Source organism: Neoarius graeffei, chromosome 3 (genome assembly GCF_027579695.1).
Source record: "Neoarius graeffei isolate fNeoGra1 chromosome 3, fNeoGra1.pri, whole genome shotgun sequence".
NCBI lineage: Eukaryota > Metazoa > Chordata > Actinopteri > Siluriformes > Ariidae > Neoarius > Neoarius graeffei.
In genome coordinates this window covers 26,359,485-26,382,758 of record NC_083571.1, presented here as the reverse complement: position 1 = coordinate 26,382,758, position 23,274 = coordinate 26,359,485, and the positions used below count along the sequence as shown (strand labels likewise).

Below are 23,274 nucleotides of genomic sequence, written 5' to 3'. Positions count from 1 at the left end.
GAATACTGAAAAAGTTGATATTTTGTGATTATTTTATTTTCCAGGAAGAAATGATTGAAAGAGGGCGGCATGGTGGCGTAGTGGTTAGCGCTGTCGCCTCACAGCAAGAAGGTCCGGGTTCGAGCCCCGTGGCCGGCGCGGGCCTTTCTGTGCGGAGTTTGCATGTTCTCCCCGTGTCCGCGTGGGTTTCCTCCGGGTGCTCCGGTTTCCCCCACAGTCCAAAGACATGCAGGTTAGGTTAACTGGTGACTCTAAATTGACCGTAGGTGTGAATGTGAGTGTGAATGGTTGTCTGTGTCTATGTGTCAGCCCTGTGATGACCTGGCGACTTGTCCAGGGTGTACCCCGCCTTTCGCCCGTAGTCAGCTGGGATAGGCTCCAGCTTGCCTGCGACCCTGTAGAACAGGATAAAGCGGCTAGAGATAATGAGATGAGATGAGATGACTGAAAGAAAGTTTGACATTTTAACCCCTTCAATGCTTGTGTTCACGCTGCAATGTCGCCATCTGCTGGTCAAGTCATCTAAACGCACGGCGTTTCTCAGCTTCAGTTCACTCCCTGTTGCTATGGTTTCCGAGGGAGCGCCATGTTAGTGCAAACGACGAACTGTCTTGCTCAGTTTTAAACACAAATCAATTGTATTGCTGCTAAAATAATATTTCTAGAGGGAACTCGTGTGTGTGAATTACATGCAAGAAAGAAAGAAAGAAAGAAAGAAAGTTGGCACTGCAGTACACGTTATATCCGCTAGGGGGAAGGTGGCAGTGAATACTGTACAAAAGCAAACAATGGAAAAAATAAAAGTCCAAGATGGCGTCCTCCATGGGTGGAATGTTCCCGGGACAACAGCAGCAGCAGCCTCCCGGCGCTCATCCGCCTCCTCCCGGTCCCGGAGCTTCGGGAAATAGAGCTTCGGGCAACACTTTAGTCGACGATCTGGAAGCTTCTTTCGAAGTAAGGACGCTACTTGTAGAAATCCGGTGATGTGTGAGAGTTAGCTTGTAGCTAGCGGTAAATAACTTTGCGCTGGCTAGTTAGCTGACAACAGCAACAACAATAATAATAATAATAACTTTTGGTGTTGGTTTTCGTCACGCGTTAAACAGTAATCCTCCAGTGACTCTGTAGCTTCATTTTCCTGCATATTTTCCTCAGTAATGGCTGCAACCCAAACGTCTATTCCTTCTTCATTAGTGCACTCTGGTGTTGTTGTAGTGGTGGTGGTGGTACAGTATGGAATCAATTTCGTGCCAAAATGTTCGTACAATACTTTTGAAATATCAGACAAAAACGACAAATCAAAATACAAAAAGTCAATTTTTTTTAGACTGGCAAACAAATTATTCGTGTAATCGTGCAAAATATATCAGTCTATTACTCTTCAGAAACCTTTTATTTTTGTTCCGCGTCTTTCTCAGTTTTGTTTGACGTAATTTATTTTGGTTGCGATTCCAGCTTTCTCGTTTGCGCTCCCTGACTTTTTGCTCACAGTTTTGGCACAAACTTCCCGTGTGGGTGGGCTGTCCAGGAATGCATTCCCATTGGCTAACTTGCGTTTGACTGACAGCTCCGCTCAGCCATTCCCTACTCGGATTCTGGCGGACTGTTTGACGAGTGACCGATCCATTGACGGTAAACAAGGATCGAGTGGACTTCAGTGGCGACTATGATCTCATCTCATCTCATTATCTGTAGCCGCTTTATCCTTCTACAGGGTCGCAGGCAAGCTGGAGCCTATCCCAGCTGAGTACAGGCGAAAGGCGGGGTACACCCTGGACAAGTCGCCAGGTCATCACAGGGCTGACACATATGCCACTTTTCCACTACAAACGCGGCTGAGTTGGGCTGAGCCGTGCCGTGCTGAGTCGAGCTGAGTCGAGCTGTGCTGAGTTGGGCTGAGTCGAGCTGAGCGGGGCTGTTGGCGTTGCATTTCGACTACAACCGCGCTGAACCGTGCTGGCTGGAAGTGGGTGGACACATTGGGTGGAGTTAGCGAAAGTGGGTGGACGTCACGTGATGTCGTTAAGCAGCGCAAACAGTGACATCAGTGATCTTTTAAGCGGTAGTCTCACGACCCGGATAGTAAACAATAAACATGGAGGACATGGAGTCGTTAGCGTTGCTGGTCTTGGTGCTGTGGCTTGTTGTCACCGACAACGCGGACAGATACTGGCAAGAGCGTATAGATGAGGCGAGGCGCATAAGGCTTCAGAAATTTTCGTAATTCGTAATTCTTCTTCTTCCGGGTTTGCGGTGTTTACAGATCCCAGCGTGCTCGCGGGGCGTGTGTGGGCATGTGAGGACACTCCTCCTCACCAATCAGTGCACAGGGGAGTGTCTGCTCACACCCCCAGCCTCACTCGGCTCGGTTTGGCTCGCTTCAGCCCCACTCCAAAACGGTGCGAGTTTTAGGGGCTAAGCAGGGCTGAAGCGAGCCGAGTCGTGCTGGTTTTTGGTAGTCGAAACGCAAGCCGTGTCGGGCTGAAGTGAGCTGAAGTGAGCTGAAAAAGGGTAGTGGAAAAGGGCCTATAGACACAGACAACCATTCACACTCACATTCACACCTACGGTCAATTTAGAGTCACCAGTTAACCTAACCTGCATGTCTTTGGACTGTGGGGGAAACCGGAGCACCCGGAGGAAACCCACGCGGACACGGGGAGAACATGCAAACTCCACACAGAAAGGCCCTCGCCGGCCACGGGGCTCGAACCCAGGACCTTCTTGCTGTGAGGCGACAGCGCTAACCACTACACCACCGTGCCGCCGGCGACTATGATATTGAATTAATTCAACAAAGTGTAAGTGCAGGACAAATGTGCTGTATGTGTTGCAGTAGTGCACATTATGCAGGTGTTTCGTGGCAAGTCAAATGTTAGCCTTAGCGCCACTACCCAATATAATAGCTGTCTTGCTAACGTTAAACACACCTGCATAATGTGCACTACTGCAACACATTTGTCCCATACTTACACTTTGTTGAATTAATTCAATATCATAGTCGCCACTGAAGTCCACTCCATCCTTGTTTACCGTCAATGGATCGGTCACTCATCAAACAGTCCGCCAGAATCCGAGTAGAGAATGGCCGCAACTAGCCTGGGCCCGCCCATCCTAAGCGTGACGCAACACGAGGGCCTGTTGCGAGCTTAGGCTACATCCACACGACAACGGCAACGAGATGTTATTTAAAAAAATATCGCGTCCAAATGGGCAACGATCAGTAAAATATCAGGTCCATATGGCAATGCAACGCTTGCTGAAAACAATGCAATACACATGCCACACCTCTAGGGGCGCTGTAAGACGGTCCCTTCGGAGACACCAGAACAATAGAAGAAGTAAGGACGCATGCGCATAAACTATTATGCGCGAGACTTCATATTAGCCACAAAGTCAGGAAAATCTGTTCGTCAAATTACATTATAATGACCAAATACAATGAAAAGTATTTTTCCAGTCTCACCTGTGAAAGGTAATCCCATGTGATCTGGTTTGGACGGCAAACCTGTTGGTACAGTTAAACGCAGCTAATCTTTATTCTCCGCTTTGACCTATCCAATATGGCGGCGAGGATGACGTATGATTCTACGCGGAAGGCGGCGTCTTTAATGGTTCGGAATAAATTGAATGCTACACGTTGATGGATTAATTTGCTCTTCTACGCCCTTTTTGAGGAATGTATTGTAGGACTTAAACTAACATCTGAAGAGGTGAGATCGCTCCTTTTTTTCCCTATTTTTGCTGGCGGGATTGACTCTGCCCTAAGGGCAGAGTCTGTCTCTCTCTCTGCACCATTACACAATAAATATTCACAGTGAAAATATTTTGTAAGCGCGTTTCATGAACCAAGTTATAGGATTTGTTGACAACTCGCATCAAGTTCGTTACACTTCTACCCTGCGTGAAGCACTCACAGTCATGTGGTTGTGACGTCATCGTAAACAAATCCGTTCTACTCATCCAGACGACTTCGCAACGGCAATGTTGCCAGATCTTTCCACTCTGGAACCCGTTCTCAAAAAGATTCCGTTTTGGGCACCCAAAACGCTGGTACCGTGTGGACGCCAGGCCTAAACGATAAGCAATTGTATCGGAGTCACCTGAATCCGTTGCCGTGTGGACAGGGCCTTAGTCTGGTCAGGCAGGCTATCTACAGCATTTCCAAGCTCCCGAAAAATCGGGAACCAATCAGCTTTGAGCATCTCCAACGGCCCTGGGTAGAGGCGTGTTCAAGGCAGTGACGTAGTAGAACTGCGATTGGAAGTCATAGATTGTTTACAGAATCATGCTGTATTGAAAGCATTCAACAGGAAGTTCTCATTGAAAACGGAGCAAAGAGCAGCCCTGGAGGTATTTATTGAAAGGAAGGACGTTTTCGCCTTGCTCCCGACCGGCTTCGGTAAGGGTTTAATCTACCAGTTAGCCCCGTCGCGTCACACACGTCAGAGGAAAGAGTGATGTGATTGGTTTAAGCTTCGTCACAGCCTTTTCTGGCTTCGACCAGTAGCAAACTGAGGCATTTCAGGGAGGCGGGTCAACCACGGGCTCTGGGAAACGGTTGGGCTTGATAGCTTGGCCAGACCAAATGCTCGGAGAGCTTTGAAGTCGCGTTAGCCAGGCTAGGCCGCAACAGCCTCCAGGGGAATGGCTGAGCGTAGCTGTCAGTCAAACACAAGTTAGCCAATGGGAATGCGTTCCTGGACAGCCCGCCCACAAGTGAAGTTTGTGCCAAAACTACAAGCAAAAAGTCAGGGAGCGCAAACGAGAAAGCTGGAATCGCAACCAAAATAAATTACGTCAAACAAAACCTAGAAAGACGCGGAACAAAAATAAAAGGTTTCTGAAGAGTAATAGACTGATATATTTTGCACGATTACACGAATAATTTGTTTGCCAGTCTAAAAAAAATGACTTTTTTTGGATTTTGATTTGTCATTTTTGTTTGATATTTCAAAAGTATTGTATGAACATTTTGGCACAAAATTGATTCCATAGGAGGCTCTACATTAACTTTTGAAACCACTTGTCCTGTCGGGCAAGTTGAAAGGAAACTTACTTGTCCGAATGTGAAGTTGACTTGTCCGAAGAAATATTTGAGAAAACCCCCCACAAATAAACTATTTGTAACCCAACAATCTTTATTGCAGGGCAATTCCATGTAAATGTCAACCTCACCATGCAAAAATAAAGCAACATGTAATACATCAAAACCACTCCCAGAGATCTCACCTAGGCCTGTATTTACAGATGTGAACAAGCTGAACCAATTTGTAACCAACCTAATATGTCACTGTCAGTCTTTCTTTCTTATAATGTAAACCCCAAGCTAAAATCAACTTTGATCATGTACAATTCTATATTATTGCCACAAGCCACAGAAATGGATGCTAAAATCCACAAAACAGCAAAACAATAGCCATCCTAAATATTATTTAAGAACTTTGATAGTTTTAGCTGATATTTAGAGAGTTTTTCAAAGGGTTATGGTGGTTAAATTGCTGATTTTCTAAACATATGCCATGTCTATTTCAGACGCGTCACATCCATAACGGAATTTCGTCACATCCATAACGCTGACTTTTCCTTCTGAAACTCTGCATGAAATATAAAATATTTTAAACAAAGATTTTTTAATATTCACCTTGGACCCCTCTATCAAATGGATATCTCCATTTCGACATTAGGTTTACAATTTCACAGAGTTTGATAAAAATGTACAGTCACCCAAGAAAAGTGATACTTTTTCTGTCACATCCATAACGCATCTTTTATTGGCATTTTCTGGCATGCCCTAGATGTACTATGGGAATTGTTCTTGTTCTATCACTTCTCCAGTATGGTACAGCCTTAAAATATGCAACACCTGTTTAAATACTGGGAGACAATAAAACATGCACTGGGTCATTTTTTGCCATTTTGAGTTCAAGTGTCACGTCCGTAACGCTGGAATTGCTCTTCATTTGTTTCCGAATTCACAACATATGCATAATATCTATGAATCAAAAGTAATCAATACTTGATACACTACTGTTCAAAAGTTTGGGGTCACCCAGACAGTTTAGTGTTTTCCATGAAAAGTCACACTTTTATTTACCACCATAAGTTGTAAAATGAATAGAAAGACATTTTTCTGGCCATTTTGAGCATTTAATCGACCCCACAAATGTGATGCTCCAGAAACTCAATCTGCTCAAAGGAAGGTCAGTTTTATAGCTTCTCTAAAGAGCTCAACTGTTTTCAGCTGTGCTAACATGATTGTACAAGGGTTTTCTAATCATCCATTAGCCTTCTGAGGCAATGAGCAAACACATTGTACCATTAGAACACTGGAGTGAGAGTTGCTGGAAATGGGCCTCTATACACCTATGGAGATATTGCACCAAAAACCAGACATTTGCAGCTAGAATAGTCATTTACCACATTAGCAATGTATAGAGTGGATTTCTGATTAGTTTAAAGTGATCTTCATTGAAAAGAACAGTGCTTTTCTTTCAAAAATAAGGACATTTTCAAAGTGACCCCATAATTGGTGAATTATGGTATCAATCAGTCCATTTTACTATATTTTTGAACTTTTGCCTCAGTATACACTACCGTTCGGTAGTGTATACTGAGGCAAAAGTTCAAAAATATAGTAAAACGGACTGATTGATACCATAATTCACCAATTATTATGCTGAAGTTCAGAAGCAATATATTCCAATAGAGTAGAAATTATGAACATAAAATTTTAAGAACAAAATAATTAGTATACTATGAGATCCAGAAACATTAACCATTTTATATATATACCATGGGCAAAGACAGGTTTTTAATTTGAGCACCATGGCGAGCGTAGCGATCCTAAAAATTTATTTATTTATTTATTTTTTACTATTTTCCCGCGTAGCATGCCGAAAATTTTTGACGTATCATTTTTAGTAATTTTTTTTAACCAATTATAAATATATAATAATTATTATAATTAAATGTATGAGTTAAGCCATGTTTTTAAACATGAAAAGTAAAAAATCAAGTACTACATATAATAGTTTATGCTATATTTTGTAAGCCTAATTATGATCACAGCATCTATTTGGGCGCACATTTCAATTCAACTTCCAATATAGTTTGGTATAAATTAATTTGGGCATAAATGGGATAAAAATAATTTTCACTTAAGTTTAAAAATAAGCTGGTCCAAAGCAGATTACATAAAAGTCTCACATAAAATATGTAATAAAAATCCATAGCGTGCCTGGCAACTGTAAGGCAGCTGTTGCAGACGACAAGTCAAAGACCTCGACCTTGTCAACAATATCGTCTGATGTCTTCTGACTGTCCTGTCGTGTGATAAACCTCCCCATTCCCCCACCTGTAGACTTAGGCCCTGTCCACACGGCAACGGATTCAGGTGACTCCGATACAATTGCTTATCGTTTAGGCCTGGCGTCCACACGGCACCGGCGTTTTGGGTGCCCAAAACGCAATCTTTTTGAGAACGGGTTCCAGAGTGGAAAGATCTGGCAACGTTGCCGTTGTGAAGTCGTCTGGATGAGTAGAACGGATTTGTTTACGATGACGTCACAACCACATGACTGTGAGTGCTTCACGCCGGGTAGAAGTGTAACGAATATCACCAGGAAAAAGCCTTACAGAGCACTAGTGAGAGTGAAACACGAGCTTGGATATTATTATTATTATTATTATGTTCAGTGTTAGTTCACAGTAGTAATGCAAGAAGCAGAATAGTGACAGTAATAGTGAAGCAAAAACATGCAATTGTACAAACACTGCAGCTCTACAGCAAAATATTCATTTATGAAATGGTCTGATTCTTAACACCAGTAGTGCCAATGATCTTCTCATTGCGATGCGAGTTGTCAACAAATCCTATAACTTGGTTCATGAAACGTGCTTACAAAATATTTTCACTGTGAATATTTATTGTGTAATGGTGCAATCCCGCCAGCAAAAATAGGGGAAAAAAGGAGCGATCTCACCTCTTCAGATGTTGATTTAAGTCCGACAATACATTCCTTAAAAAGGGCGTAGAGAAGCAAATTAATCCAATTTATTCCGGACCATTAAAGACGCCGCCTTCCGCGTAGAATCATACGTCATCCTCGCCGCCATATTGGAGAGGTCAAAGCGGAGAATAAAGATTAGCTGCGTTTAACTGTACCAACAGGTTTACCGTCCAAACGAGATCATATGGGATTACCTTTCACAGGTGAGAAACAACAAATTAATTCCATCAACGTGTATCATTCACTTTATTCCGGACCATTGAAGACGCCGCCTTCCGCGTAGAATCATACGTCATCCTCGCCGCCATTTTGGAAAGGTCAAAGCGGAGAATAAAGATTAGCTGCGTTTAACTGTACCAACAGGTTTTCTGTCCAAACGAGATCACATGGGATTACCTTTCACAGGTGAGACTGGAAAAATACTTTTCATTGTATTTGGTCATTATAATGTAATTTTACAAACAGATTTTCCTGACTTTGTGGCTAATATGAAGTCTTGTGCATAATAGTTTATGCGCATGCGTCGTTACTTCTTCTATTGTTCTGGTGTCTCCGAAGGGACCGTCTTACAGCGCCCCTAGAGGTGTGGCATGTGTATTGCATCATTTTCAGCAAGCGTTGCGTTGCCATATGGACCTGATATTTTACTGATCGTTGCCCATTTGGACGCGATATATTTTTAAATAACATCTCGTTGCCGTTGTCGTGTGGATGTAGCCTTAATAATGCCATCGATTGTGCGTTTTCCATGAATATATGAACTCATGGATTCAAGTTTTCCGTCGCTATGACGGATTTCCGTCAACTGGGAGCGCTAAAGGTCAATAATGAGAGTGATGCAGATCCGAGGAAAAAAAGGGGGGGTAGGCCCATAGGTCTGACACCGATGTGATTTAGAACTTCACCAAGCTGCTGTGATTGCCTGTTGTTGAACCCTTTCTTGTGCTATGTTTGAGTATAGAGGGCTCCGAGATGATGCTAAAAATAGTAACACTGCGCGTGCGCGGCCATCTTGGAAGTCACTCGCTCCAGAGCGCTCATAGAGTACACATTCACCGATTCGTTTCCGCGTTAGAGGGCTTAAAAGCTTGGATTTTTTAAAAAGAATTTAGACATCTGAAGTGATGGAGCACTACTGTGAAAGTTTGGATAAGCAGGCACGGGAGCGTTATGCTGAGAAGGTACGTTTCATTGGGAATGTAGATCCATACACTGTTAGTGAGAAGGAATGGAAAGCTGACCCCAGCTTGTTGCCGCATGTGACATACATCAATCTTGTGAACTATCTAGTGTTTCACCCAAGTCCATTTTGTGAACTAAAGGATTTCCAGAACTACAAGAGCATGGAAGCATACGATAGATTTGTGTCCGGTTGGGTCCGCGATGTGTCGGTGTTGACTGCTGAAGACGGAGAGACAAAAGTGATCAGAGGGAAAGTGTTACACTCGCAGAGTCTATCCCAGCCTAGTCTACACCCCTGGATAATAGTTGACAAGAGACATGCTATTTTGTGTGCGCATTGCTGGACTTGGGGAATGTTGCTCCCATGTTGCTTCCCTGTTGTTTTATGTTGAAGCAGCCACGAGACTGAGGGAAAGAACGACGGTCACACAACAGACAGCATACTGGATGCTACCGGTAACTATGATATTAAAATAACTATTTTAGTAACTATGAAATTCAAGACAATATTAACCTACCTGTCACAAAGTGATCAGAACAAATCCGGATACAGTCAAGTTGTCCTAAATTTGATCGGTTGATGGCAGCCAGCCACTGTCGTCTCCTCCGCTCGCTTTTCTCCTGTGCTGCAATTCCCTGGTTAGTCACGACTTTAGGGAGTCTGTGGAAGCTTTTGCCACCCTTTTCCCCTCGGTTACTACAGCCAACAATGACGCACGTATTCGGCACTGTCACCCCTTTTTGCTTCGCTGGACAACAACAATGCACTGACACAGCGACCTTTGACTTCCAATATGGCCGCCGCCGGGTGCGCGTTGACCTCGAAGCACTCTATATGTAAAGGAATAAGTTAAGCCTAAATAAATAAATACAGCCTCCGCTACTGTCTAGTCCCAGGGAGGCTCGGCGTAGGCAGCAAGCCGCGGTGCTCGGCTTGAGTTTCGTTTCTATCGGTGGCTCCAGCCCGACTTTGCACGCTCGTAACTCGGCCAGGGGAGGTCCCAGCCTCTCCAAACTTGGCAGCCAGCGACCTCTGCCCTCTCCCCAACGAACCAGCGCTGCCAGGGCGGGCCAGCCCCGCGCCTCAGGACGCAATTCACCCCGAGGCGAGCCGCAGCGCTCCGCATCAGTTTCCTTTTAACGGCGGCTCCACTGATGAAACAATCTGGCTGTCCTACTACTAGGCAACTACTTGCCTACTACTAATACTAGGCCTATTGTAGTAGTAGTAGTAGTAGTAATAATACTACTAATAATAATAATGATATTTGCCTATTGAAAGGCGATCAGGTGAAAAATCAAACAGCCCTGTTGAAGCCGCAGCAAGATCTATGCTATTAAGCCTTTTGTAGGTTAAACAGGCTTCGGCAGACAATGTTCTGGGAAGGCTGTGTTTTTCTTTGGTTTGATTAGCCTACGATTTAATCTTTAAACATTATGGTTTCAGCAGTTCGCTTAAACATTGGAGCGGACCCGGCGCCGTGGGGGGGCGAAAGGGGGCGTTGCCCCCTCGTGGCTACAGCCCCGCCCCCTCAACGGAGACTTGGATCACTTAATTGTTTTCTTATGAAAATATAATGTATTATAGACGTATTTGCATTTTCAAATACGAAATATTAAGTGGTTGCGCATTGCACAAAAATACATTTCACATAAATCACTACTAAAACTGTAGTCTGGTTAACACCAGACCATATCACAAGTGAAATATGGTCTGGAATCCGCCTATTGAATTTCTCGTAGGGGAGGTGTGGTTTACGATTGTCAACGGCCGTTTATTGGACGTTGCGAATGTATCATTTGGCGTATACGTAGCCCATGGCCAATCATGGCAGTTGTACCCGGTGACATAGTTAGAGTGGTGAAGAAGAGAAGGAAAGAGAAGGCAAAACAAAAATAGGAAAACAATGGCACTGAACGATTACTGCCGTTTGTGCAAGACAAATATGAGAGAAGCTGGTTTGGTTAGTTTGGTTCGTATCGCTCGCCGCCATGTTAAATGTGATCCGTAAACAGTCCCAAATAAACTACAAGCTTCCGTTTGTCGAGTAGTACACGTCACCGTCTTTCCACCCCTCCCCACTCTCTGATTGGCTCCCTAACTCAGGCGAGCCTTTAGACCATAGTTCCCATGCTGTCTTTTCAGATCGGAACGATTGTGCAAAGCAGCATGGGATTTCCCAGGCTACTAAAACTGGCACGGGAGAACAAATCTGATTGGTTGTTATAGACATGTATCAATCCTAACTACTGGGGACTAAAAGTTATTGTGGGTGTATGTGTGAAATGCTGACACAGCCGCGCACACACAGACCTGTGATAAGGACAAGGGGAGGGGTCGTGCGGGCGGGGGGTTTACATGTACACTTACAAGTGCACTGTCTCTGCAATATCCTGTAATATGCAGTCAGTTTACGGGAGTAGTCTTTCCCCCACCGAATTAACCGAATTCAATCACAATATTGTGAATCCATTTTCTTTCTTTGTAGGCTAAGTTTATCTCCGTTTATGTTGGTGTATGTGTTCATATATGGTCCCCCTTGTGCACAAACAGCATAAGAATATGTGTCGTTGACGTCACCCTGGCCCATGCAGCGGGGGTGAAAATTCATCACTTCAGAGTGTTTAGTCCCCTACACGCCTAAACTGGGATCGCGGATTAAGTGGTTAGCGTTGACTCGGTGCGAGTCAGGAAGGCTATTACTGGTGCAGCCGTGGGGTCTGTTGATTTTTTTTTTTTTTTTTAATTATAATTTTGGCTGCCGAGCCAAGTACCTTAGACTTGCATTGACGTTTTGTTTTCATGCCGCGGAGCTATCTGTATGTATTTTAAATGTAAAGGACTTGCCTGTAGGTTTGTGTGTGTTTTATGTTTGGCATCTTTCCGGTTGTAACGCGTGTCTGTGAGAAAATTGGAGGGGAGGGGTAACAGGGGGCATGGGAGTTGATAAAGCGCAACTGCCCTGGTAATATGTCATGATTTTCCCGTACTAAAGCAACCTTCAGGGCCGTGGTTTTGTGGTTGGTGCAGTTAATTGTTTGAAACACGTTGTCAGACCGCCATCACTACTACACACTATATGAAAAATATTTGCCCCCTTAGTAAACTGTTCCTGGCGCCGGGCCTGCATTGGAGGCTGCAGAGTCGGGCTGCAAGATTTCCCGACACTTGTTTAAGATGCCAAACTTCATAGTAAGGAGAAAATAATTCCACAGTATTTAGTGCCTCGTCAGTCTCAAAAATTAATAGTGAAAGACCAACGTGAATTAAGTCCCAAAAAACCATCTCGTAGGCCTATATTTTACATTTTCAAAAAAGTCCGGAATTGGAAGTCGGTCAGTGGAGTGTAATGAAGTGTCTCATTCACTAAGCACAAAAGGTCGGAAAACAGTGGAGAAAACAGCGATTGCTTAAATAGGCTACTAATGTTTTACATTAGTAATTTAATGTATGTGACAAATAAATTCATTGATTAAATAGATAAAGAAGCGAATACTCCGAAGCTCAAAATTCAGGAAAGTGGCTCCGGTGTCGCAAGTGCACAAGAACAGTTATTTGAAAGTTAACCTAATGAATTTGTGCGTGCGCGTGCGATTTCATGAAGAACCGGGACAATTAGCATTCGGTGAAAGATTCACACCTCTGACTCATTATATTCGCGCGCGCCCTCTCGCCCACTGTTGCTTCGTTTTCCCGATTTACACGCGTGTCTGAAGATGGAGTTTTCAGAAATCTCCACTCTGCCCTGAGTTTGCAAAAATAGCTGTTTTCAGTGACTGAAACCTCTGTATAGGTGTGAATGAGAGGTGCAACCGAATAAATAAATATGCGTCTTTTTTATCCGGCTACATGTAGGCTATCACTGCGCAAAGCCTCTAATGTTGAAATGGTAGTAATATTTGTTAAAATAATAGTAGGCTAATTTCCACATTAATTGGTAAAATGGCCCAAGGGATGTGATGGGGGGATGGCCGTTTTATAAGGGGGATGATTTGAGATTATTTCAGAAGGGGGATGCCTCCCCCCACATCCCCCCTCAACTCGAGTACTGCGTATAAGGCCATATTTCACCGGATATAGGCCCTTCGATTTCCATCACTAGAGCGAGTCGAATTACTTTCGGTTTTGCCAGCATGGACGCGCTTCTTTTAAATTAAGGCACAGATGTGTCAGACATCGACAAAACGGTAAAGAATAAGTGGCGATGGGCTTGGCGAAATGAAATGGGCGATAATGGCAAGCTCCTGCTGCTGTGCCAAGGAAAAAGAAACAAAAACAGGCATCAGGTGTTGCCAAACTAGATTCCTTTGGTGTCACTGTGAAGAAGCAGAAAAAGTGAACTTTCACTTTACTTTTCTTGTTTCCTGGCTTTATTTCAACAGATTTTCTTATTTTTCTTTCTGTTCCACTCTTCTGAAAGCATGATTCAAGTTCGACTGCACTTGCACTTTTCTCTTAACCACTGCTGTGCATTACTAAAGTATTGTTGAAATAAATTTGCACTTTGCGCTAAAAACTTGATGGTTCATCATGAATAGCCAGTAATGACAATGGTAAAGTCTTGCCTTAGCTTTAGTCATTGTTAAAATTATGTAAATGTACTATAAGTAGGGGCCGAGGGGATAATGGACAACACGGCGTTTAAAATTTGACGCATCGCTGACGTGGTAGGGGCCAACGACATGGAGCTTTTTTTTTTTTCAGTCAGATGATTTTTTTTGCTTTAACCTCCTAGGGCTTAGCGGTCACATGCGTGGACAGCACTTTATGGAAATTCGGAACAAGAATCCACAGAATGTGGACATACTTTTTCTCTAAAAGTACATCTTATCAAAAGATGATGCTTAGTTTTTATTCTAATCAGGTTCTAATAAGCCCAAATAGCAAAGAGAAATAAAAAATGCATGTAAAAAAACAGCTTGGGCCTTAGGAGGTTAATCCATGTATGAACTGCTGTTCTTATGTGATTTACCAGTTGTCTTAGGTCTACCACAACCCAGCACGATGACCACTTGTCAATCTATACTATCAACAGTATCACAAACCGACAGCCACGTGTTATCATGAATCGTTGAGAATTTCGCAACATAAACAAAGGAAGCATATTTTACGACATTCAGACGTCAGAGACTCAGACACGGTTTACGGTAATCGCTAGACGCATTTCATGTTCACTTCATGTTATGAAGCGACTGAACAACAAATTGAAATATATATGCCAAAAAATGGCATTTAACAATAATTTAAAAATATTTTGGGTTCTCCACCCTTATGAAACAGGATTTTTTTCTTCTAATTTGGGCGATTTTCGTATGTTCTATTTTGGGCCTTTTGACAAGCCCGTAATTTGGGCGCCGTTATATGGTATGTAATTGGGGCTGTATTTGCCCTTGTATACACAGATCAGCACTCTGCAGTTTAGTAACATATCACAAAAAGGAACATTTATCATAAAATTTATGACTTGATGAGATATCACTAGTTTGGACACGAGAAACAAATAACAATGCGACAAATAAAAACAACTGATAACAACATTGACTGATTAATACTGTAAATCACTGATTATTATACACTGAAATCTAGTTATCAAATGACAAGATAATATATCTTATGAAAACCTCCACACCTCTATTGACTCACAGATGAATGGATACAAATAAAGTTTCTATTCATCTTCATCTATCAACCCTTGAGTTCTGCGTGTTCTGACCCCATTGGCCAAGCGGTATTGGCCGGTTTCGCAAGTGGAATATTGCGCATGCGCACATCGCTCTTTCCGAATAGAAACATCCGGCAATTCATCAAAACAATATGTCGAGTGAGATGCTTCGGAAATCATGTGAATAAACTGATAAATTTGATATGTAACCCGAATATCTGCGTATTTTGGCACTTGTCTAATCGGACAAGTAACTGAGACGATGAACTTGTCCGACATAAAGTATCACTTGTCCTGGACAAGCGGACAACCGTTAATGTCGAGCCCTGTGGTAGTTGTTCTGTCCACTCTGTAACGAGTATGGGGAGTCCTTCCCTTCACCGTCCTCTTCGGGTTCATCTTCCACCCCTGGTAGCGCCCAAGAGCTGATGGGTCTGAGTATGGTTGTAGAGCCTGAGTTGAGTTCGAAGGAGCTTGGGGCAGTGGGGGCACGAGATGGATGAGGGCTGCTGCTTGCAAATCGTTGCAAGACTCTTACGGCCTTCTCTCCGCTCTGCCGAAGGTGACCTCGAAGCTTGCGACTGCTGCCTTGGACGTTCCCATCCTTGGCCAACACCTCAAAGTCCGAAGTGGGAACTTCGGTCACTTGGAGGTTCTCCTTGAGGCACTTGAGAGGCCTGGCTCCTACTTGCAATTCGATGTACATGACCAACTTGGGGAGGCAGGAGTCTTCCATGCGGACGACGTGACTCATCCAGCAGAGCCGGTGCTGGAAGATTATAGATTGAATGGATGGAAGAAGAGCTTGGTCTAGGTGGGGGTGTTAGACCAAAAATTTTTTTCTACCTCCTCCAAAATATGGAGATGATCTATCTACAGTGGGGCAAAAAAGTATTTAGTCAGCCACCAATTGTGCAAGTTCTCCCACTTAAAAAGATGAGAGAGGCCTGTAATTTTCATCATAGGTACACTTCAACTATAAGAGACAGAATGGGGGGAAAGAATCCAGGAAATCACATTGTAGGATTTTTAATGAATTAATTGGTAAATTCCTCGGTAAAATACTGTAAGTATTTGGTCACCTACAAACAAGCAAGATTTCTGGCTCTCACAGACCTGTAACAACTTCTTTAAGAGGCTCCTCTGTCCTCCACTCGTTACCTGTATTAATGGCACCTGTTTGAACTCGTTATCAGTATAAAAGGCACCTGTCCACAACCTCAAACGGTCACACTCCAAACTCCACTATGGCCAAGACCAAAGAGCTGTCAAAGGACACCAGAAACAAAATTGTAGACCTGCACCAGGCTGGGAAGACTGAATCTGCAATAGGTAAGCAGTTTGGTGTGAAGAAATCAACTGTGGGAGCAATTATTAGAAAATGGAAGACATACAAGACCACTGATAATCTCCCTCGATCTGGGGCTCCACGCAAGATCTCACCCCGTGGGGTCAAAATGATCACAAGAACGGTGAGCAAAAATCCCAGAACCACGCGGGGGGACCTAGTGAATGACCTGCAGAGAGCTGGGACCAAAGTAACAAAGGCTACCATCAGTAACACACTATGCCACCAGGGACTCAAATCCTGCAGTGCCAGACGTGTCCCCCTGCTTAAGTCCAGGCCCGTCTGCAGTTTGCTAGAGAGCATTTGGATGATCCAGAAGAGGATTGGGAGAATGTCATATGGTCAGATGAAACCAAAATAGAACTTTTTGGTAAAAACTCAACTTGTCGTGTTTGGAGGAGAAAGATTGCTGAGTTGCATCCAAAGAACACCATACCTACTGTGAAGCATGGGGGTGGAAACATCATGCTTTGGGGCTGTTTTTCTGCAAAGGGACCAGGACAACTGATCCGTGTAAAGGAAAGAATGAATGGGGCCATGTATCGTGAGATTTTGAGTGAAAACCTCCTTCCATCAGCAAGGGCATTGAAGATGAAACGTGGCTGGGTCTTTCAGCATGACAATGATCCCAAACACACCACCCGGGCAACGGAGGAGTGGCTTCGTAAGAAGCATTTCAAGGTCCTGGAGTGGCCTAGCCAGTCTCCAGATCTCAACCCCATAGAAAATCTTTGGAGGGAGTTGAAAGTCCGTGTTGCCCAGCGACAGCCCCAAAACATCACTGCTCTAGAGGAGATCTGCATGGAGGAATGGGCCAAAATACCAGCAACAGTGTGTGAGGACTTACAGAAAACGTTTGACCTCTGTCATTGCCAACAAAGGGTATATAACAAAGTATTGAGATGAACTTTTGTTATTGACCAAATACTTATTTTCCACCATAATTTGCAAATAAATTCTTTAAAAATCAGACAGTGTGATTTTCTGGATTTTTTTTTTTCTCATTTTGTCTCTCATAGTTGAAGTGTACCTATGATGAAAATTACAGGCCTCTCTCATCTTTTTAAGTGGAAGAACTTGCACAATTGGTGGCTGACTAAATACTTTTTTGCCCCACTGTAAGTATGGAAATACCAATATTTGGCCAACTGAAAAATGCTAACCCCCCTGTACATACCCTCTGAAGTTAATAACCCCTCCAAATAGTCAAAAACTGCCTTTTTCACTAATATAAGCATTCCTTAACAGAAATAACTCTTAAATATAACATTAAAAATCACAGTAATAACATTTATTTCTCACAAAAAGAGTTGTTAGAAACCCTCATTTTGTCTCTGTTGAGGGTTGTTTTACAATCAGGTTACAAAGTTTGTGTCACAGGGGTCCAAAATTCAAATTGATTCAAACTGGTTCTTGTAGCAGTTTTTAAGTGAAGGACAAGTTAAAGAACAGATTTCAGGTAATTTTTTGACATGTGTGTATGGTAGTTTTGTGTAATCTGCTATAAGATGGGAGAAACAAATGAAGTGATTCTCGGAGAGGACTTTTTTTTTTTTTTTTTGACAATTCAGAATCCGTTACTTCCATAGTGCTTTTAAATATAAGGCTGTAAGCTTTGTGTTAGTTGTGTCTAATATTTATGTCCCAATATCTTGACCACATTTTAGGATGAAAATAATCATTTTAGATATGTTATTTTATATTGAAAAATTAGCTGTCTCGGAGAGGACTTTTTTTTTTTTTTGACACAATTACATACTAATTTGATCAAAATAGTCTGAAAACTTCCTGGCATTCAACATTAAAACTTAACTATGTTTCCAATGATATGGAACCAAATATGTTTTATGGTATAAAGAATGATTTAAGTGCATCCCTGTGGTCAAAAAAGCACTTTTTCTAAATGACACGAGTAATTTTGCTAAATATGACATATATTGCCATACATTCACCAAAAATAACGTTATCACCAAATTGTTTTTTGCATGGTAAATAGAGCTATCACAGGGCTACAATAAACAACCAAGTTTATTTAGTAAAGCCTTTTGATATTGAAGATAAGTGTTAAATGTGATTTTTTTTTTTTTAAGCTTGCGTACCCTGATTTTAAAACAACCCTTTGCGGGTTTGAATCAGAGTAACAAATTCTCCATAAAGTTTCAAGATGTGCTTCTTTATATGTCTGGTGTGGATGGTGTATAAGTTACAAAATAACCAGGGCTCCTGAACAAGTTCTGCCAGCAACTGAGCAGCAGCATCCCTGGATCTCTGTGCTTGACCAGCACGCTTCGGACGCAGCAGATAGAGCATATCTGAATGATGTCCTTCCCTGTTGGAAGCATCCAGAAGGGAACTCAGCCTGCTCTATGTACTCTACTACACCTAGTATCTTCTTAGCTTTTGACCGTGTTGCAACAGAAGCCATTATTTACCTGCAAGAATACAAATAATGACTATATACATTGGGAGATATAATTCAGATATGAATCATTTGTGCATACTGGTTCTTAAAACTAAATTAGTAACCTTAAGTAATAGTTCATATTTGAGGTATTACTGAAGAGTGTGACATTCATCAATAACTTTTTTTTTTTTTTTTAATTTGCTGAAAAAGAGCAGAATTACCATATGTTTTAATTTACTTGAATCTAAGGTTACTTACCACTAAGCTTATTACCTTAAAATAATGATCATCTGCACTGAAAATGTTGTAGTCGTACCTAGTGGCATATCTGAAGAGTTTCGCATTCATCGATAACTTTAAAACACATTTTAAAAAAGCAGCATTCTAATATCAAACAGCACTGTAATGTATTTTGTCATATTGTAAGAATGGAAACTTTCAGAGGGTATGTACAGGGGGGTTAGCAAGGTTCAATTTAACAAAATTTGACATTTTCCTACATAGATGGACCATCTCCATATTTCTAGGGGGGTAAAACGTGGAAAAGTCAAAATTCTTAAAATAACAACCCCCCCAGTCTAGGGCGGAGACATTGGTCCTATGCTTCTCCCACGAGATGTTCAGAATTTGTTGGAGCTTGCTTTGGTGGAACTGCTCGAGGATCTTAAGGTGTCGGCGGTACGTCATCCAGGTTTCACAGGCATAGAGGAGAGTGGAGATAACGACAGCACGGTACATGGTGACCTTTGTCTTCGCTTGGAGAGCCCAGCTACTAAAGACTCTGCGGTACAGACTCCCGTAAGCAGCATGGGCGAGCCTGATCCTGTTGGTGACTTCTTGTCCCTGATGAGGACAAGATACTGCCCAAGTACGAGAAGTTTCGTGTTCATGTTTCCAACGCCTTCCTTTCTGATGACTGGTTTCCAGAGGAGATGGTCCCTTCCAACTCGAGCGTTAAAGTCCCCAAGCAGGAAGATCTTGTCATTCTTGGGGATGGAGAGGAGAATCTGTCAAAGTAGGAAGTAGAAGGCTGCTTTGATCTCTTGGTCCGCGTCCAATGTCGGGGCATAGGTGCTGATGACTGTCGTGAAGTTCCTTCCAGCCAAGGGTACTCTGAGGGTCCTCAGATGTTTGTTGATGCCCTTGGGGAAGAGATTCAGTGACGTGACCAGAGAAGTCTTAATAGCGATCCCGACTCCATGGATCTGATTCTCCTCTACTGCTTTCCCCTTCCAGAAGAAGGTATATCCAGATCCCGACTCGGTGGGTTGTCCATCAGATGGCAGACGGCTTTTGCTGAGGGCGGCGATATCAATGTTGAACGGCTTGAGTTCCTTGCTCACCAAGGCAGTTCTTCTCTCTGGCCTTTCATTCCTTTGAGAATCCATCAACGTGCGAACGTTCCAAGGCTCAGAGGGAGTTTCGAGGTAGTTCAACCACGAAGGGATGAACACAGCAGGCATGGTTCTCCTGCCCATGTCAGTGGAGGCAAGAGATGTTTAACCCGCCTTTTCTTGTGCCTTCCCTGAATTGGGGTGGGCGGTGCTGCTCCTAAAAAGGCCTGCCCAGACCTGGTGGTCGGATACGAATCCTCGTGTTGTCTCCAGGTCACGAGAACAACAATCATGCTACCACTGCCTGGATGCTGGCTAGAACTAGGGACTCCCAGCGTTCATCTCACCTGTCCTACACGTTCCGCACCCATTGCTCCAGGTCTTGCAAGAGGGGGGTTGAGGGTAGCGACGAGGATGGAGAAGAGGACTACCGTTTGTGTGAAGGAAGGGCTTGGCTATGATTTCCAGGCCCCTACTTAGCCCAGGATCCCATGGTTCCGTGGGACAGAACTGACACAATGGCAGTAAGCCAGGGTTGCACCCTCTGTGTGGGGACCCTCCGGAGGGTGAGAGGTGTGTTGGGACACTGTCAGCCAGTGACTGTGCTTTGACAGATATTGTTTTTCGTTCTGCAGGGTGCCCAACCACCCTCCCCAAAAGCCAGGCTGATGGGGATTGTCGGTTTCGTCACCGACAACCCAACCATGAATGGGCAGCACCGGATTGCATGGTTACCAGTGGCGTCAAGTGTTGGTCCTAGTACGGGGCACCCAACAACCCTACAGTGATTTCTGTAGCTTCGTTTTCCTCATTAATGGCTACAACCCAAATGTCTATCCCTTCCTTATTTTAGTGTATTCTGTAGTGCCTTGCAGAAATGGCTTCTGCAGCCTAACTAGTGCGCTCTCTGACTAATAGGGCATCACTTGGGATTAAAGCCTATGAATTGATTCTGAATGACCAAGAAAATGTTAGTGTTTAAGGTATCATTTCCACTGGAAGTATATCTTCTGTCTCTTTCTTCCACAGGCATGTTTTGCATCTTTAGTCAGCCAAGACTATGTGAACGGGACAGACCAAGAGGAAATCAGAACAGGTAAACCACACAGACTGTTAATCTACTTCTCTCTCTCTCCAGTATTTTCTGTAATCCTGATTAAGAGTCACGTGCAAAATTTTCACGTGTTTGTTCGAGAGTCGTTTGCAAACGAGTCATTTCACTGAGTCGACTCCTTTCCAGTGGTGTTTAGTCAGAACCTTTCAATGGAAAATTGTCTGTCTTGAAGCATTCAAGCTGTTTATCATTATGAATAGTGAGATGTTTGATGCTCAGCTGTGCAGAGTCAGATGTTATTGGTGAGTTGAGGCTCACAGGAGAGAGAGAAAGTTAAAATAATAATGCCCCCCCCACCCCCAATTTAATCTTTTTTGTGTGTACGTTTTTAAAGGAGTTGATCAGTGCATACAGAAGTTTCTTGACGTCGCCAGACAGACCGAATGCTTTTTTCTTCAAAAGAGGCTGCAGTTGTCGGTACAGAAACCAGAGCAGGTGGAGAAGGAGGTGGGTTTTGTTCTCTTACCTCGTCACCTTGGTATCAAGCTTTTGATCTCAGTATGTCAAATATGGAGTTTTCAGGAAGACATTTTATCTAAGAATTTTTCAAGTAATGCATGCAACATTTTTCAGTGAGCAGTAGACAAATGTGCCTCGAATATGCATTTCGAGGTTGCATTCATAACGGCACGATCGCCAAAGTGTCAGGTTCTGTTTAGCAAGAATTGATTCGATTGCAATCTGAGTTAAACTAGAACCGTATTGTTTCCACTCCCACTAAAGTCACTAAGTTATATAACAGTGCGTTGAGTTTAAACATAAGTTTACACACACACACATTATTTTTGGTGTTCAAATAATCTTTGTGTGGACCATGTGATGCAGGACATATCGGAGTTGAGGAACGAGCTCCAGAGGAAGGAAATGTTGATCCAGAAGCACCTGACCAAGATTCATCACTGGCAGCAGGTGTTGGAGGACATTAACGTCCAGCACAAGAAGCCTACAGAGCTACCCCAGGGGCCTCTGGCCTTTTTAGAGCAAGCCTCTGCCAATCTGCCTGCTCCCATGAAACCCAACTGAGCAGTGACTCTGCTAGTGTGTGGCATTATTGCAGGATGTTTTAATGCTACATTGACTTTATTATTAATCCAGTGCTCTTATTGGCTCTTATTGGCAGTCAGACAGGGTAAGTCATTAACGGAGGTTTAATAGGCGTGGTGAAATTTCTCAGCTCATTTTTTTTTCTGGAGTCAAGATTCTGTGAATACAAAATTCTGTATACAAACTAAACATCACGTGGGTTCAAGTTTACGATCGGAAAGTCTCATGTGGAACTTCTCTTTTTGTCTTGTGTCAAATAAATGACTTTTGTAGTTTTTGTGTTGTTGACGTAATTTATTTATTAGATCTGACACATTCTGTGAACCTTTTTTTTTGTTAAATTGGGCTTGTTGGGGTTTTAATAATAAAAATGAGCCTAAGTTATATATAAAGGCAATAACAGTGCAGCAGTTTTACATAAAGAATAAACCATTCCAGGTTAAGCTGTTCTAGGAAACGAATCAATGCTGAGCCGCTTCAAACCAAGGCATCAAGTGTTTTCTTCCTCCTTGTATACAGCCGTTTATCACGAACGTTCTACTTTTATTGGTGAACGATTTACATTTAACATAAAGAAAGAAGTTTTCTTTTTTTATCACTTGTAATATTATAGTATTATAATAAAATGTGGCCAGAAGTTTGTGGATACCCGATGATCACACTCCTATGTTGGCGTAAAGTTGAAGCACACAACTGTATTGGAGGTCTTAAATATATGGTGTATAAAGGCGTACAGTATATAATGACAGCTATAGGAATTTACTACTGAGGTGACTTTTTTTTTTTTTTTGGACTAAGCACTTCTCATCTCATTATCTCTAGCCGCTTTATCCTTCTACAGGGTCGCAGGCAAGCTGGAGCCTATCCCAGCTGACTATGGGCGAAAGGCGGGGTACACCCTGGACAAGTCGCCAGGTCATCACAGGGCTGACACATAGACACAGACAACCATTCACACTTACGGTCAATTTAGAGTCACCAGTTAACCTAACCTGCATGTCTTTGGACTGTGGGGGAAACCGGAGCACCCTGAGGAAACCCACGCGGACACAGGGGGAACATGCAAACTCCACACAGAAAGGCCCTCGCTGGCCACGGGGCTCGAACCCAGGACCCTCTTGCTGTGAGGCAACAGCGCTAACCACTACACCACCAGGACTAAGCACTTTTTTT

At 43.1% G+C, this 23,274-nt stretch overlaps 1 protein-coding gene across 1 annotated transcript; it reads left to right on the top strand.

Annotated features, from left to right (window-relative positions):
* The first annotated feature begins 798 nt into the window (after positions 1-798).
* On the top strand, positions 799-22,376 carry med28 (mediator complex subunit 28). The gene is made up of 4 exons (XM_060915851.1): positions 799-954; positions 20,973-21,039; positions 21,392-21,504; positions 21,883-22,376. Exons 1-4 carry the CDS (start codon positions 811-813, stop codon positions 22,078-22,080), a joined length of 522 nt encoding a protein of 173 aa, XP_060771834.1. The 5' UTR covers positions 799-810; the 3' UTR covers positions 22,081-22,376.
* The last annotated feature ends 898 nt before the right edge of the window (positions 22,377-23,274 follow it).

What these genes read in the sequence shown, in the direction of transcription:
- med28 (XM_060915851.1), top strand. Translation starts at nt 811, where the DNA reads ATGGCGTCCTCCATGGGTGGAATGTTCCCGGGACAACAGCAGCAGCAG. An exon ending in ATCTGGAAGCTTCTTTCGAA is followed by an intron (nt 955 to 20,972) that starts GTAAGGACGCTA and finishes TTTCTTCCACAG; the next exon opens with GCATGTTTTGCATCTTTAGT. An exon ending in CCAAGAGGAAATCAGAACAG is followed by an intron (nt 21,040 to 21,391) that starts GTAAACCACACA and finishes ACGTTTTTAAAG; the next exon opens with GAGTTGATCAGTGCATACAG.